Genomic DNA, 16,813 nt, shown 5'->3' on the forward strand with positions numbered 1-16,813 from the left:
ATCTGTTGGCGAGCCTTGTAGATTATTAGTAGTTTGTAAGTTAGCCTATAAGCCTAGGGCTCTGGTGTTAGTTCCAACACGGCAGAATCTTACTTGCTTCTAATTCATTGTGCCTTCAGTTTTATAGGGTCTCTGTAGACTGCGTTATTTAACTGGGCTTTCCCTAACACACCATATGGGCTCCCCTTATTCTAGGGTTCCAAGGCAGATCCCAGTGGTGTTTCATACTTGCTTCACAACATACAAGAGAATAGCAATATATCGTATTGAACTGACAGGAGAAGGACATTCTTTGCTCAGAGGCCAAATCCACCTGCATGGGAATATTGTCTAATACTGGTACTTAGAGATGAAACCTGGATAGCAGCCCAGGCTCTTGCTACCACTAAATTTTCTAGCAATTGTAATTTTCTGGCCAGCTCAACTAAGTCTCCTGCTCTTCTTGAACTTGCAACCATTGGTGACTGAACAAACAGTACTATAGAAATAGCTGTGCTTACTTCCAGTTTTCTAAGAAACAAAGCTATAAAAAGGATTTTGCCATATAGTTAAGTTGCATTGTAGAAGTCCTTGTAAAACTGTTTGTCATGTTTATATCTCTGCAACAAACTGGAGTTGCTAGGCGTATTTTTATTGAAATGTGGTTGCTCCTGAAACTGTTTTGTTCTATAGTCTTCATCATTTACAAGAAAGGCACACGAACATTTTCAGGCTGAGGGCTGTATTTGGTTTTTGTGTGACATACTGGAAGTTTTGCTCCAAAAACTGGATTGGGCCAGGACAAAGAAGCATGTAGAAATAGGTCAAAAACTAAGTTTTGATTTTAATTTTACTTTATTTTAGTTTAAAGTAAAGTTTCTAAATGAAATCTAGTTAATATGATTCCCCTATAGAGAACATTTTTTTCTCTTCTGTCCGTTGAAAAATAACTGACAGCAACTTTTTCAGGGATTCTGGCATATTGCATGATAAAGTTTTCCCTTCCATTTAAGTCATGTCAGTGTGGAGGTAAAATATCAGTTTGTGGTCTAATTTTTGAAATACCTATTTGGGCATTAGCAGCCCTGGAACTGCTACATGCATTCCAGCTTTTCCCTTTCTTTGCATTGTCTCTTCCAATCATCTTGCTGTTCTTCCTCTTTCTTTCCATGTGTTGACATGAACGCTGAGCACAGCTTTCTCCATTCTAAAGCAGCTGTCCATCCTTTGGGGGCTAGAAACTCCTATGTGTTCCACCTGGGAAAGTACAAGCTACTACTTGCATGGTTGCCTGGAGGTAGTTGCTGCTTAAAATAGGAGAATAGATCACTGGAAAATTACAAGAATACTGTACATTTCTTTAACCCCTTTTTGTCCGGAGTAAGAACTGAAAATCCTCCCCAGCCAGGATTTATGTATTTTCTGTCAAGAAGGCTCAAGTATGTACAAGAAAAATAGATTCAGTATTAATAAAAGACTATGATACTGTTTTTCTTGTTGAACTTATAAATAACGTGGAACTCAATGCAATTAATGAATGAAAATAAAAATGGAATAATAGTTCTTTTGAACTGCCTGTTCCTTTCCAAGAGAAAGTTTGAATTATACCAGGCACACTTTTCTCACACCCACTCAGTCAGAAAAACTAGAACAACATATTTTATTCTGGATATTTGCCTCTTAGAAACAATTACAGCCTTGTTTCAAAAGATAGAAGAGGTTGTGAAAAGGGAGGAGAATGCATTCATTATTTGACATCAGATGGAAAAGATAAATATATTGAAACTAGGGGCAGATGCAGTTTTTAATGATGTACAGTAGTATAATTGAGAAATAGTGTGTCAGTATCTTACATGTACCTCCTAATTGCTGAGATGCAGGCAACATTATGTTGGCTTGCAAGATCCGAACTTGCATAGAATAACATGAGCATTCTTGGGCTTTGTTTATGCTTATGGCATATTGACCAAATGTGTCAGAATTGCCCAGTATTGTTCTTGCTGTTAGCTGGAGATGCTGTGTGGGACACAGCTATAACTAAGGCCAGTAATCTAGTCTACAGCTTTTTTACTTACTAAAAAGGGTTACATGGAAGCTTTGACCAAATCTAAGATGTGTGATGGAGGTCATCATATGCTATTCTGGCTGGCCTATGGAAGACTGTGACTTGGAATGCAAGAGAAATTACATGGTAAAAGAGCATGAATTGAAGTGAAATCAAAGAATGAAATGAAATATAGAAAAATTCTGTGTCTGTAAAGCTAAGAGAAAAGGGAAGGATATAGCAGATCTGAATGAAGGTGGTATGATTTTGTGGAGTGGAATTGGTAAATACATGCAGGAAAGTGAAGGCGTATGTTTAATTATGAATAAAAGATCTACAGTTCATGATAGAAAGTATGAATTGGTATCATCTAGGTCAAGGGATTTCAAACGTTTTCAGGTTGCAGAACCTGTTTGTTAATTTTTTTTTTTCTTGGAACCCCTGATCAAGAGAGGTGGGGCTTCTGAGTGTCAGCTGACAAGCCCCACCCTTTTTTCTGCACCTTAGCGAAATGGCTATGGATGCCCTGCAGCACTGAGGCAACAGTGGATGGGTGAGTGTATTCAACACTTCTGTTTTCCTCAATTAGTCCCTTGTGGACAGTTTTTTTCCCCCTTGGTCCTGTGAAGCTTATTCAAGTCCTCACAGAACTCTAGAGTGACATGGAACCCAGTTCGAAAAACTCTAATTGTTATGGATGCATATGAAAATAGGAAACCATCAGTGAGAGGTGCATCTTATGTTCCAGTGATATGGAGACTTGTTTTGGGGGAAATTGTGCAATATTCTGAATGAACGAGATTCAAAGGAGAAAAAAAAAGTTAGATAACAAAATGAGTGGTGGGAATGAGATGAAATGTACAGAAAAAAGTGAGACATTTGGAGTCCCAAGAATAAATGACAATAGTGATTGTTTTGTGAATATCTGCTTAGAATAAAGTATGTTTCAAGTATATGGTTGAATCAGAAGTATATTCATATATACACATGGGAAAGGAATGAGACAAAAACCATGACTGCTCTGATTGTTTATGATGAAAGACTGAGAAAATTAATAAAGGATATAAGGGTTTGAGAGGTTGTGAATCCTGGACAGGGTATTATCTGATAATATCAAGATTGAATCTTGAGACAAATGGACATGGAGGAAAAGAAGTAAAAGAAACTAAAGCAGAATGACTGCAGGAGGAAAACAGAAGAGTCCTGTATGAAAAAATAGAAAATAGAATAATTTTCTAGAAGAATAAATGGAAAGTGAATGTAAAGAAAAAAGATGTGGCAGCTGCTTCAAAGACAATAAAAAAGAATTATGTTAGAGAATGCCACAGAAGTGTGCCTAATGAAAAGTGAAAAAGAATGCTTGATGGAATGATGAAGTGAAACAGACTGAGAATGAAAAAAAGACATCTAAGAGAGTGGTTGCTGCAAAGAATGAGGTTAAGGTAAAAATATTGTGTGATTTGTATAGAAAAAATGATAGTTGCAAAGGATGTAGTCAAAGAGAGCAAGGAACTATTAAAATTAAAAGAGGGAGAGAAAATGCACTGTGATTTTGATAGAGATATAATTATTATTTTTTTTTACAATACATCAGAGTGAATGAATGAAGAATTAAGTGATGAAATGATTTGGGGATGAAACTGAAGTGAGGAAATGTTAGGAGGAGTGTTTTAGAGTTTTGTCTGATAGTGATATTTTGAAGAGTGAAATGGAAATAAATGCTTTAAATGCCAGTATCCAAGAACTGTATGCACTTAAAGGATGTCTAAGTGCTGGTACCAAGGTAGTGAGTGTTGGGTGGTCTCAAACAAAGGCATGAATGTTTGCTGAAATAAGTGAAAATGGCTGTGTGTACTTTTGCCCACTTTTTCTTGTGGAAGTGAGAGGTGGTTATATTTGGAAAAAACGTAACAATTGAATGCAGTGGAAAGGAGGCACATAAGAAGTTTCTGTGGTGAAATGGGAACAGATAGGATCAGGAATGTATGGGTGCTGGACTTAATATCAGAGTATTTAGGTGGCTTATCATACAGGAAGAATGAATGAGGACTGAATCACAAATCAAATACAGTGGGGCAAAAAAGTATTTAGTCAGGCACCAATTGTGCAAGTTCTCCCACTTAAAAAGATGAGAGAGGCCTGTAATTTTCATCATAGCTATACCTCAACTATGAGAGACAAAATGAGAAAAAAAATCCAGAAAATCACATTGTCTGATTTTTAAAGAATTTATTTGCAAATCATGGTGGAAAATAAGTATTTGGTCACCTACAAACAAGCAAGATGTCTGGCTCTCACAGACCTGTAACTACTTCTTTAAGAGGCTCCTCTGTCCTCCACTCATTACCTGTAGTAATGGCACCTGTTTGATCTTGTTATCAGTATAAAAGACACCTGTCCACAACCTCAAACAGTCACCCTCCAAACTCCACTATGGTCAAGAGCAAAGAGCTGTTGAAGGACACCAGAAACAACATTGTAGACCTGCATCAGGCTGGGAAGACTGAATCTGCAATAGGCAAGCAGCTTGGTGTGAAGAAATCAACTGTGGGAGCAATAATTAGAAAATGGAAGACATACAAGACCACTGATAATCTCCCTTGATCTGGGGCTCCACGCAGGATCTCACCCTGTGGGGTCAAAATGATCACATGAATGGTGAGCAAAAATCCCAGAACCACATGGGGGGACCTAGTGAATGACCTGCAGAGAGCTGGGACCAAAGTAACAAAGGCTACCATCAGTAACACACTATGCTGCCAGGGACTCAAATCCTGCAGTGCCAGACATGTCCCCCTGCTTAAGCCAGTACATGTCTGGGCCTGTCTGAAGTTTGCTAGAGAGCATTTGGATGATCCAGAAGAGGATTGGGAGAATGTCATATGGTCAGATGAAACCAAAGTAGAATGTTTTGGTCTAAACTCAACTCGTCGTGTTTGGAGGAGAGAGAATGCTGAGTTGCATCCAAAGAACACCATACCTACTGTGAAGCATGGGGGTGGAAACATCATGCTTTGGGGCTGTTTTTCTGCAAAGGGACCAGGACGACTGATCCGTGTAAAGGAAAGAATGAATGGGGCCATGTATCGTGAGATTTTGAGTGACCACCTCCTTCCATCAGCAAGGGCATTGAAGATGAAACGTGGCTGGGTCTTTCAGCATGACAATGATCCCAAACACACCTCCTGGGCAATGAAGGAGTGGCTTCGTAAGAAGCATTTCAAGGTCCTGGAGTGGCCTAGCCAGTCTCCAGATCTCAACCCCATGGAAAACCTTTGGAGGGAGTTGAAAGTCCGTGTTGCCCAGCGACAGCCCCAAAACATCACTGCTCTAGAGGAGATCTGCATGGAGGAATGGGCCAAAATACCAGCAACAGTGTGTGAAAACCTTGTGAAGACTTACAGAAAACGTTTGACCTCTGTCATTGCCAACAAAGGATATATAACAAAGTATTGAGATGAACTTGTGATATTGACCAAATACTTATTTTCCACCATGATTTGCAAATGAATTCTTTAAAAATCAGACAATGTGATTTTCTGGATTTCTTTCCCCATTTTGTCTCTCATAGTTGAGGTATACCTATGATGAAAATTACAGGCCTCTCATCTTTTTAAGTGGGAGAACTTGCACAATTGGTGGCTGACTAAATACTTTTTTGCCCCACTGTAAATGAAGGGGAAAAGAATGAGTGAGAAGAGGGGAAAACCAAGGAAGTCATGGTTGGATGGAAAAGATGAGATTCTCAGAAAAAGAGTGGTGAGAAGTTTAAAGAACAAGGACAGTGTATGAAGTAGTGTACAGACAGGTAGAAACAAGGATGAAAAGCATGGAGAGGAATAATGAATGGTGAACTAGATTTACCTCCGTTTCCTTATTTCTTATTTCATGCCTTAATTCCTTTGGCTTATTATTTTTTATTCTTTTTCTGTACAAATAAGACTGAAAAGAGATGTCACACTTTAAGAAGTCTACTCATTAACTGGCACATGATTCTTAAAGCAGTGGAATCTTTTTTTCAGGGTCATGCAGAAATCCAAAAAATGTTGAGGTGCTTTAATAGAGGTAGTATAAACAGTGCAGTTGAGTTTGTTTTATGCATTGTCCTTTGTGGTGCAACAGTTAACTAGTTAACTGTAGGTTATAGCTTTTGTGATATTTCAATTTACTTACCAATGGCTTGCATAATATTACATATTACAGTTTCTATGATATTTGAGTTTAATTACAAAAAGCCAAGTAGAAGATAAGCTGCAGACAAAGATTTTCCCTCCAAGAGCTGTACAATTCGGTGTTCCCACCATATAAGATGGAGCTAGGTATCTAAACACTTACAACAAAACAGGCCCTCTTATTCTTTTGTTCCTATTCCTTTATGCATACCCAAGGTGCACAAGTTTCTGGAGAGGGCTGAATGAGTATGAGTCATCCTCTCTAATCATCTCAATGGTTCTTTCAGAAGTATATGCCTGTGAAAGAAATAACAGTAAATATATTTAGTTGCTGACAATTCAGCAGGTAGAGCATTGGCCAAGAGGGAGTAAATTGCAGAATTTTTGCACTTTGCATTATTGCAAGTAAGGGATATCAGAGAGAGGATGGTACCTCTTCTCTGCAGCTTCTAGATTGGTTCTAAAAATAAATGAAGCGTTGGGGTAATGGAAGAAAACAGTGCCAAATGTTATGCAAATTCATATGGAAAATTAATATTTAAAGTTGTGTATAAACAGTTCAGTATATGGCTTTGTTAAAACAAATGGAGGTATTGGCAGTGTTGTTCAAGCTGAGATATCACAACTTAATGGGCACTTTTAAGCACTGAGATAAGTGAGATTTATTTTCACAGAACAGAACAGAAACTTTATTGATTTAGTCATCTGACCATGTTGTTGCTCAGTCGCTAAGTCGTGTCTGACTCTTCGTGACCCCATGAACCATATCTCACCAGGCCTTCCTGTCCTTCACTGCCTCCCTGAGTTTGCTCAGTTTCATGCTCATTGCTTCAGTGCATCTGACCAATAAAACCAATACAAATATACAAGTAAATACAAAGAAAACAGTAGAACAAATTCATAGTAAGTCTTCACCCCTGCAGTTAACCCCAATCAGATCTAAATAATCTGTCCTCTTCAAAAATTTATTTGATATAAAGAGTGCAGTCTTATTAGAGATATGCAGGTTCGTCACCTGCAAAAAGTAAGACAATTTCTCCTGGGTACCCAGTATTTTTTAGTCTTTAAGTAGAAATCTTAAGTAAACAGTCCTTTCTGTTGAATATAGTTTGCAGTCAAAGAGGATATGTGCAATGTCTTCAATAGCTGGTGCACCACAGATACACAGTTTTTTTTCAAATGGAACTCCATGGAACCTCCCATATCTTACCATGAAGTCTAGTTGTTCAAAACAAGCTCTTGAAAAAGCTCTTCTAAGATGTTGGGGGATATAAGCTCTTAACTACTTTTCTAGCTGGGAGGCCGATTTGTGCTGAGCCAGCCACTTCAAGGACTTAACATGTTTAAGGGATGCAGTATCATCTTAGGCAGTCACATCCATGACCCTTTGTTTGAAACTTTTCTTGGCCTTCAAATCTAATTGGACTGGGAATTGGATGGATAATCCATGTTGTGATATGGCATTTGAGAGTTGGACAACTCTAGCGTGAGAAGGCTATTTTCACTGAAATGTATTGGGATTTAAACATTTACTGTAGTTGGTTTATCAGTTACAAGTCTGTGCTTCAGTGTGTTGTTTTACCGCCTAAAATAACCACTATCAAACAAGGTAAGGAAAAGGTAGTGTTTCTCAACCTTAACAACTTTAAGATGTGTGGACTTCAACTCCTAGAATTCCTGACTAGGGAATTCTGGAAGTTGAAGTCCACACATCTTAAAATTGCTCAGGTTGAGAAACACTGGTGTAATGGAATTATGTGTTGCCTCTTTGTGTATTTCCTGCTCTCCCTTTGTCTTGTATCTGTATATTTATGTCTGAGCATCAGGAAGCACAGGGTGGGCTGCACATGCTCTGGGTCATATGACTAGGAAGGAGGGGGGGGTTAGAATGGAGTATTGGTTGAAAGCATTACAAATTGTTCCCCAAAGGCTTCACTTATTGGGATGAACTGGGAGAATTTTCCTGAAATATTTTTCTGCACAGCTCCAAGCCAGATCTGGCCTATTTTTGAACTTGCTTTTTCTTTGGCCAGCTTCTCCCACCATATCATCTTTTCCGGGTTGGGGAGTTATCCTGCTGATAGACACGCAGATGGACAGACAGACAGAGTTCTTGAGCCCCTTTATATAATTTCTTTCCAACATTCTGTTCAGGTGGGAAGGATATGTCATAATGTTTTGAATCCCCTATATTCAGTTGGGTAAACTCTTGAGCCATGTGCCATGTTCTAAGGGAGGGGAGGCATTTGGAGGACCTTACCAATTCTCTGTACTTCAGTGGAAATGATTCATGAGATTCACTGCTTTGAAATAACCATTTCTCGTTCAGGAAGCAGTGCAAAATTTATTAAACAAACAAGTACTTTTGTGGAATTTAGCCTGAATCTGTATTGTTGTTGTTTTTCTGTAGAACTCCATAGTTTAAAGTGATGATGATGATGATGATGCATTAAATCTATATGCCACCCAATTCCCAGTGACTCTGGGCAGTTTTAAAGTAATTTTAAAGTAATTAAATTTTAAAGTAATTAAATTTTAAAGTAATTAAATTTTAAAGTAATTAAATTTATGGACGTAATTTTAAAATTTTTAAAAACTGACTCTGGGCAGTTTTAAAGTAATTTTAAAGTAATTAAAATTTAAAGTAATTAAAATTATGGAAGTAATTTTTAAAACTGAATTCTAGCCCAAGTTAATACTTATTCAACTATCTGCTGCATGTCTTGTGCTGAAATTAAGTTCTGCATAACTGGATATAATTACCTACTACTTTATCCTAGATTAACAGAACAGAAAATGTAGCTGGCTGTGACATTGCATTGGTTTATATAACACATTTATTTATTTATTTATTTATTTATTTATTTATCAAATTTATATAGCCACCCATCTCACAAGAAATGACTCTTGTGAATAGTTTGGGAAACTCATCAATAAAATATTCTATCATTTAATTAGGAAACAGAGCAATATGGTATTTTAAGAACAAAGCCCTGTCCCTCATTGTCTGGGATTGCATTTGATTGCCAGAGTGAGGAATGTACATGCAAATAAAGAGAGAAAGGAAAGAAAATCATAGGGTAGGGTGGTTCATTGGTTTGGAAGAGACTAGGGAGAAAATACAGATTTCTGTAATTCATGTTAGATGATTAGGATCCAGAGCAAGATCCTCTGACAAGATCCTGTAACCTGTAGCTGATTGTTTGTAGGGTTTTATTTTTACATTAATGATTCTCCAGAGAGAGATCAGTTGTGTGTTATGAGATCATTGCAATATGTAGTTCGACTCTAAGAGGAATAGTTGGAGAAATGCATGCCCTGACCATCTAAAACAGGGGTTCTCAAAGTACAGCCCGTGGGCCAGATACGGCCCACCAGGGTCATTTATCAGGCCCACCCACCTGATTGGCTGCCGCTGCTGTCTGTTAGAAGCGGAAGTGTCAGGGCTGTGTCGGGAGCTGCAGGCAATGCACGAGGAGGGAGATCACAGAGCCGGGCTATTCTACATGACAGGTATGCCGGGTCCGGCAGCTTTCCTCCTCTCCTCAAACTATAGTCCGGCCCCCCAACATTCTGAGGGACTGTGAACTGGCCCCCTGTTTAAAAAGTTTGAGGACCCCTGATCTAAAAGAATGTCATTGGTAACTGTTCCTGGTATTTGTTCCTGGAAGTGCTTGCTTCAGTTTGCCTAGTGGTAGGGCTGGTCCCGTGCGGTGCCATTTTTCTTCCTCAGCTCTTTCATCCTGTCATTAGGCATGCAATCTATATCTGGATATGAATGTAAAATATGTGTATTTTGTTGCTTTCATTTGACATGATTTTTTTTAAATGTGGGGAGTTATGGCAATACTCTTTCCTGTTTCACTTATCTTTAAAAAAATGATAGCAATGTGTCATTTTTCTGAGGTTATACACTACAGTATAGAAAAAGAACCGGTTGCTCATAATAATTGTAGGAGGAAGCAACCAGAACAGGGCCCTAATTCTGAATTTCAATCAAAATAATACAAGTAAATAAATAAAAATGAATAAATATTTAAAATGGCACATTTATGTAGTATTCCAAACATGCTTTCCTAAACTTTTCTAGAAAAGCTGTGTTTTCATCAACATGATTTCCTAAGCCAGATAAAAATATTAGTCTTTGTTTTGACATTTATAAAACTATTTCTTTGGATAGCAAGTTTTGAAATTTGCCCTTTTTGTTTGCCAAATTATTCCTGTTCCATAAGAACCCTTTTTATAAAATCAACTTTGGAATAAAGCAGGATTTTCAAGTCTTAGTTCCTAGCAGAGAAAGTCAAAAGTTTCACCCCTCTTGGTCAGGGATTCCAGATTTTTTTTTTTTTTTAACGAACAGGTTCTGCATCCTGTAAGAATTCAAAACCTCCTGGTATAAAGTGTTACTGCAAAGAATAAAATCAATCCATTTAAGACTTTAATACCTTTTCCTGTCTTCTGCCTTCTACTTTCTTGAATTACACTGCAGTGTTCTCAAGTAATTGTCAGACACTGAATACTGTACAAAACCTTATTTTATCCTCTTTTTGCCTATTACTTTAGCTGGCAGAAAATCTAATCAGTGTGACGTAAGACAGATTGAAAAGATAAAGTTAACTGTTGCAGTACTTTACCTTAACATCTACAGATGAGAAAGATTTATACTTATCTGGTGATAATCTTGGTGTTAATCTCTGCTTATCTGGGTGTTGATTCCTGGTGAAGAGATGTTCTGGTCTTTTGTTTTCCTTTTTATTGTCTCTCTTGAATAGTGTGTAGATGTTGTTTATCTCTATGTGCCTGTTGATGGCTGCCTTGTCTGAATACCAAACTTCCAGGAATTCCCTCGTATTTTTGGATTTAGCTTGGTCTAAGATGCTAACAGTTTCCCAGCTGAAACTATGGTTAAGTCTGTCCATGTGTTGTGAGATTAAGGAGTTTTCATCATGTCTTCTGACTGCTAGGTGGTGTTCATGGATGCGCTCTGCTAGCCTTCTGTCTGTCTGTCCTACATAGTGGTTATTACAGTGCTTACACTGTATGTTATAGATGACTCCTGTTTTTTCTTCTTGGGCTACTGGATCTTTTGGTTTGCTTAAGACGTTTTGGAGGGCCTTAATTGGTTTGTGTCCCCTTCATGGATCACTGCCTTGTCGTGGTGAAGGGGCTTGCGTAACTCAGTGAAGCCATGAGCTATACCGTGCAGGGCCACCCAAGACGGACAGGTCATGACAGAGAGTTCTGACAAAATGTGGTCCACTAGAGAAGGAAATGGCAACCCACTCCAGTATCCTTGCCAAGAAAACCCCCTGGACAATGTTAAAAGGCTAAAAGATATGACGCCGTAAGATGAGCCCCTCAGGTCGGAAGGTGTCCAATATGCTACTGGGGAAGAGCGGAGGGCAATTCCAAGTAGCTCCAGAAAGAGTGAAGCGGCTGGGCCAAAGCCGAAAAGACGTTCAGCTGTGGATGTATCTGGAAGCGAAAAGAAGGTCCGATGTTGTAAAGAACAATATTGTATAGGTACCTGGAATGTAAGATCTATGAACCAAGGCAAGCTGGATGTGGTCAAACATGAGATGAAAAGATTGAACATTGACATCTTGGGAGTCAGTGAATTGAAATGGATGGGAATGGGTGAATTTAATTCAGGTGACCATTATATCTACTACTGTGGGCAAGAAACCCTTAGAAGAAATGGAGTAGCACTCATAGTCAATAAGAGAGTGGGAAAGGCAGTAATGGAGCACAGCCTCAAAAACGACAGAATGATCTCAGTGCAGATCCAAGGCAAACCATTCAACATCACAGTAATCCAAGTCTATGCCCCAACCACTGATGCCGAAGAAGCTGAAGTTGTCCGGTTCTATGAAGACCTACAACACCTTCTAGAACTAGCACCAAAAAAAGATGTCTTTTTCATCATAGGGGATTGGAATGCTAAAGTAGGAAGTCAAGGAATAATCGGAATAACAGGCAAGTTTGGCCTTGGTGTACAAAATGAAGCAGGGCAAAGGCTAATAGAGTTCTGTCAAGAGAACAAGCTGGTCATAGCAAACACTCTTTTCCAACAGCACAAGAGACGATTCTACACATGGACATCACCAGATGGTCAATATCGAAACCAGATTGATTATATACTTTGCAGCCAAAGATGGAGAAGCTCTATACAGAGAGCAAAAACAAGACCAGGAGCTGACTGTGGCTCAGATCATGAGCTGCTTATTGCAAAATTTAGGCTTAAATTGACGAACGTAGGGAAAACCATTAGACCACTCAGGTATGACTTAGATCATATTCCTTGTGAGTACACAGTGAAGGTGATGAATAGATTTAAGGGATTAGATTTGGTAGACAAAGTGCCTGAAGAACTATGGATGGAGGTCCGTAACATTGTACAGGAGGCAGCAACTAAAACCATCCCAAAGAAAAAGAAATGCAAGAAAGCAAAATGGCTGTCTGATGAGGCTTTACAAATAGCTGTGGAAAGAAGGAATGCGAAAAGCAAGGGTGAAAGGGAAAGATATAAACAACTGAATGCAGATTTCCAGAGAATAGCAAGGAGAGATAAGAAGACCTTCTTAAATGAACAGTGCAAAGAAATTGAGGAAAACAATAAAATGGGGAAGACTAGAGATCTCTTCAAGAAAATTGGAGATATCACAGGAACGTTTAGTGCAAAGATGAACATGATAAAGGACAAAAAAGGCAGGGACCTAACAGAAGCAGAAGAGATTAAGAAGCGGTGGCAAGAATACACAGAAGAACTATACAAGAAAGATCTTAATGTCCCTGATGTCCATACTGGTGTGATCATTGATCTTGAGCCGGACATCCTAGAGAGCGAAGTCAAGTGGGCCTTAGGAAGCATTGCTAACAACAAAGCTAGCGGATATGACAGTATTCCAGCTGAGTTATTTAAAATACTAAAAGATGATGCTGTTAAAGTGCTGTACTCAATATGCCAGCAAGTTTGGAAAACGCAACAGTGGCCACGGGATTGGAAAAGGTCAGTTTACGTTCCAATTCCAAAGAAGGGCAATGCCAAAGAATGCTCAAACTATCGCACAATTGCACTCATTTCACATGCTAGCAAGGTTATGCTCAAAATCCTACAAGCTAGGCTTCAGCAGTATGTGAACTGAGAACTACCAGAGGTACAAGCTGGGTTTCGAATAGGCAGAGGAGCTAGAGATCAAATTGCCAACATTCGCTGGATCATGGAGAAAGCACGAGAGTTCCAGAAAAACATCTACTTCTGCTTCATTGACTGTGCAAAAGCCTTTGATTGTGTGGATCACAACAAACTGTGGCAAATTCTTAAAGAGATGGGGGTACCAGACCACCTTACCTGTCTCCTGAGAAATCTGTATGCGGGCCAAGAAGCAACAGTTAGAACCGGTCACGGAACAACCGATTGGTTCAAAATAGGGAAAGGAGTACGACAAGGCTGTATATTGTCACCCTGCTTATTTAACTTATATGCAGAGTACATCATGAGAAATGCCAGGCTGGAAGAATCACAAGCTGGAATTAAGATTGCAGGGAGAAACATCAACAACCTCAGATATGCAGGCGATACCTCCCTAATGGCAGAAAGTGAAGAAGAACTAAAGAGCCTCTTGATGAGGGTGAAAGAGGAGAGTGCAAAAGCTGGCTTGAAACTCAACACTAAAAAAAGTAAGATCATGGCATCTGGACCCATCAGTTCCTGGCAAATAGAAGGGGTAGAAATGGAAGCAGTAACAGACTTCATGTATTTGGGCTCCAAGATCACCGCAGACAGAGACTGCAGCCATGAAATTAAAAGATGCTTGCTCCTTGGGAGGAAAGCTATGGCAAACCTAGACAGCATATTAAAAAGCAGAGACATCACCTTGCCGACAAAGATCTGCATAATCAAAGCTATGGTTTTCCCAGTAGCAATGTATGGCTGTGAGAGCTGGACCATAAAGAAGGCTGAGCGCCGAAGAATTGATGCCATTGAACTATGGTGCTGGAGAAGACTCTTAAGAGTCCCCTGGAGTGCTAGGAGGTCAAACCAGTCAATCTTAAAGGAAATCAACCCTGACTGCTCATTGGAAGGATTGATAATGAAGCTCAAGCTCAGATACTGTCAGTCACCTAATGCAAAGAAAGGACTCTTTGGAAAAGACCCTGATGCTGGGAAAGATTGAAGGCAAAAGGAGAAGAGGACGGCAGAGGATGAGATGGTTAGATAGCATCACTGAAGCAATGAGCATGAAACTGAGCAAACTCAGGGAGGCAGTGAAGGACAGGAAGGCCTGGCGCGATATGGTTCATGGGGTCACAAAGAGTTGGACACGACTTAATGACTGAACAACAACAAGTTGGTTTGTGGGCTACGGAGATGCCATGTGGTTGTAGTAGTCTGTTGGTAGTTTCTGAGACGTTTCTGATGTATGGCAGTGTTATCCTTTTCATAGCTTGTGTGGTTGTATTGTAGAAGGTTGAGTGGTCAGGCACTTTTTGATAAAATTGTGTGGATATCCATTTTGTTGGAAGATGCTGTATAGGTGGTCTGTTTCCTTTTTCTGGTGTTCTGGGTTGCTGCAGTATGTTTGTGCTCATTTGAATAATATTCTTACACAGCTCCTCTTGTGGGAAGTTGGGTTGTTACTTTGGTAATGGAGTACTTGATTAGTGGGTTGTCTTCTGATAGACTTGGGTTTCTGATTTGCTGTTGTTTCCTCTGCTGATGAGGATATCCAGGAAGGGTAGCGGGTTGTTGTTTTCTTCCTTTTTGGTGAATTTTATTCCTTTAAAGATCTTGTTGACAGTTTCATGTGTCTTCTCTAGTTGTTCCTTTTTTATTACAACAAAGGTGTCATCTACATATCGGATCTGTACTTTAGGTTGTATGTGTGGAAGTGCTCTAGTTTCTAGACATTGCATTACAGTCTCTGCTATGAGTTCTGACAGCGGTGATCCCATTGTGTGTGCCTCTGATCATCACCCAGATGTGCCTGTGATCATCACCCAGATAAGCAGAGATTAACACCAAGATTATCACCAGACATACAATCAAGCAGTAAACAATATCCTAATCAAGGAACTATCAAGGAAAATTTCAGAGGGAAAATAATAAAACAAAACAAAACCCATACCCCTCCCAACACTGGCAGGGTATGCCACTGTATATAAACAGAGAGTAAACTCCACTCCATTCTAGCACTGAAAATGTTATCTAGCTGGGTAATGAAACGTTTTCAAGAAAACAACCAAGCTCAGAGAACCCCAAGGACTCCACATATTTATACTTCTCTATTTAGTAGTTGATAATTTCAAGGCCATATGTGTTTGTCTACAACATGCTGAAGAGATTGATGGAAAGAAATGAGAGCAATTATGCTTTAAGCAAAATTAAAACTTAATATAAAGACACCAAGACCCAGTTTATTTAAAATGTCTGCTTTATTTTTATTACCAGAAAACTGTCTTCTTAAAGTTAGTCTTGTACAATGATAGGAGTTACATTTATGTTGCCCTGTATGTGCTATTTATTGTCCATTCTCACAGCTGGAAAAAAGCCCACTGAAATTTTTTAGAGGTTGGGTTTTCATCTTCTGCGTAATTTGAATTTGATGTTCTTTACCTACATTATAACTTATGCTCACCAGGCTTCGTAAGAAGCATTTCAAGGTCCTGGAGTGGCCTAGCCAGTCTCCAGATCTCAACCCCATGGAAAACCTTTGGAGGGAGTTGAAAGTCCGTGTTGCCCAGCGACAGCCCCAAAACATCACTGCTCTAGAGGAGATCTGCATGGAGGAATGGGCCAAAATACCAGCAACAGTGTGTGAAAACCTTGTGAAGACTTACAGAACACGTTTGACCTCTGTCATTGCCAACAAAGGATATATAACAAAGTATTGAGATGAACTTTTGATATTGACCAAATACTTATTTTCCACCATGATTTGCAAATGAATTCTTTAAAAATCAGACAATGTGATTTTCTGGATTTTTTCCCCCAGTTTGTCTCTCATAGTTGAGGTATACCTATGATGAAAATTACAGGCCTCTCTCATCTTTTTAAGTGGGAGAACTTGCACAATTGGTGGCTGACTAAATACTTTTTTGCCCCACTGTATGTATACCTCTGGTTCATGGATGTCAGAAAATATTCTACAGAACTAGAAAATAAACTTAAAGGATCAGGGAGTTAAAGCAATTTTTCTATGAGGAAATGCCATAACTCTTCAGGGATATTATACAGATTTTTATTCACTGAGTGAATAAAACAACAAGAAGATTTTTTCTCCCTCTTTCATATTCCTAGAACTTAGCATCATCCAATGAAGCTAATTGGCAGGAGAATCAAGACAGCTAAAAGAAAGTATTAATTCATGCAGCACATTGTTGAATCTGTAATGAATGGGCTAATTGGGACTTTTCACCTCTGTCTGTCTCTTAACACACATTAACATATATATTTGTTTTCCACAGTTTGCAATTTTATGTCTCATGAGAAGTGCCTGAAGTATGTGAAGATACCATGTTCATCTATTGCTCCAAATCTTGTAAGGGTAAGTTGCTCATGCTTTGGGAAAAGCTAATATCCAGTGGGGTGTAATAGTTGACCAGCACATGGGAGACC

General features: G+C 39.0%; 1 protein-coding gene across 1 annotated transcript in view; it reads left to right on the forward strand.

Annotated features, from left to right (window-relative positions):
* The window catches only part of DGKQ (diacylglycerol kinase theta), a 101,475-nt gene that overhangs the window by 7,582 nt on the left and 77,080 nt on the right, over positions 1-16,813 (forward strand). Inside the window, exon 2 of the mRNA XM_088130186.1 lies at positions 16,663-16,742. Coding sequence (XP_087986312.1) covers positions 16,663-16,742 — 80 coding nt within the window. The remainder of the gene's footprint in view (positions 1-16,662; positions 16,743-16,813) is intronic.

This window comes from Python bivittatus, unplaced genomic scaffold (assembly GCF_059951505.1).
Source record: "Python bivittatus isolate LINGU-HERP-01145 unplaced genomic scaffold, Pbiv_v1 ctg000850_np1212, whole genome shotgun sequence".
Taxonomy (NCBI): domain Eukaryota; kingdom Metazoa; phylum Chordata; class Lepidosauria; order Squamata; family Pythonidae; genus Python; species Python bivittatus.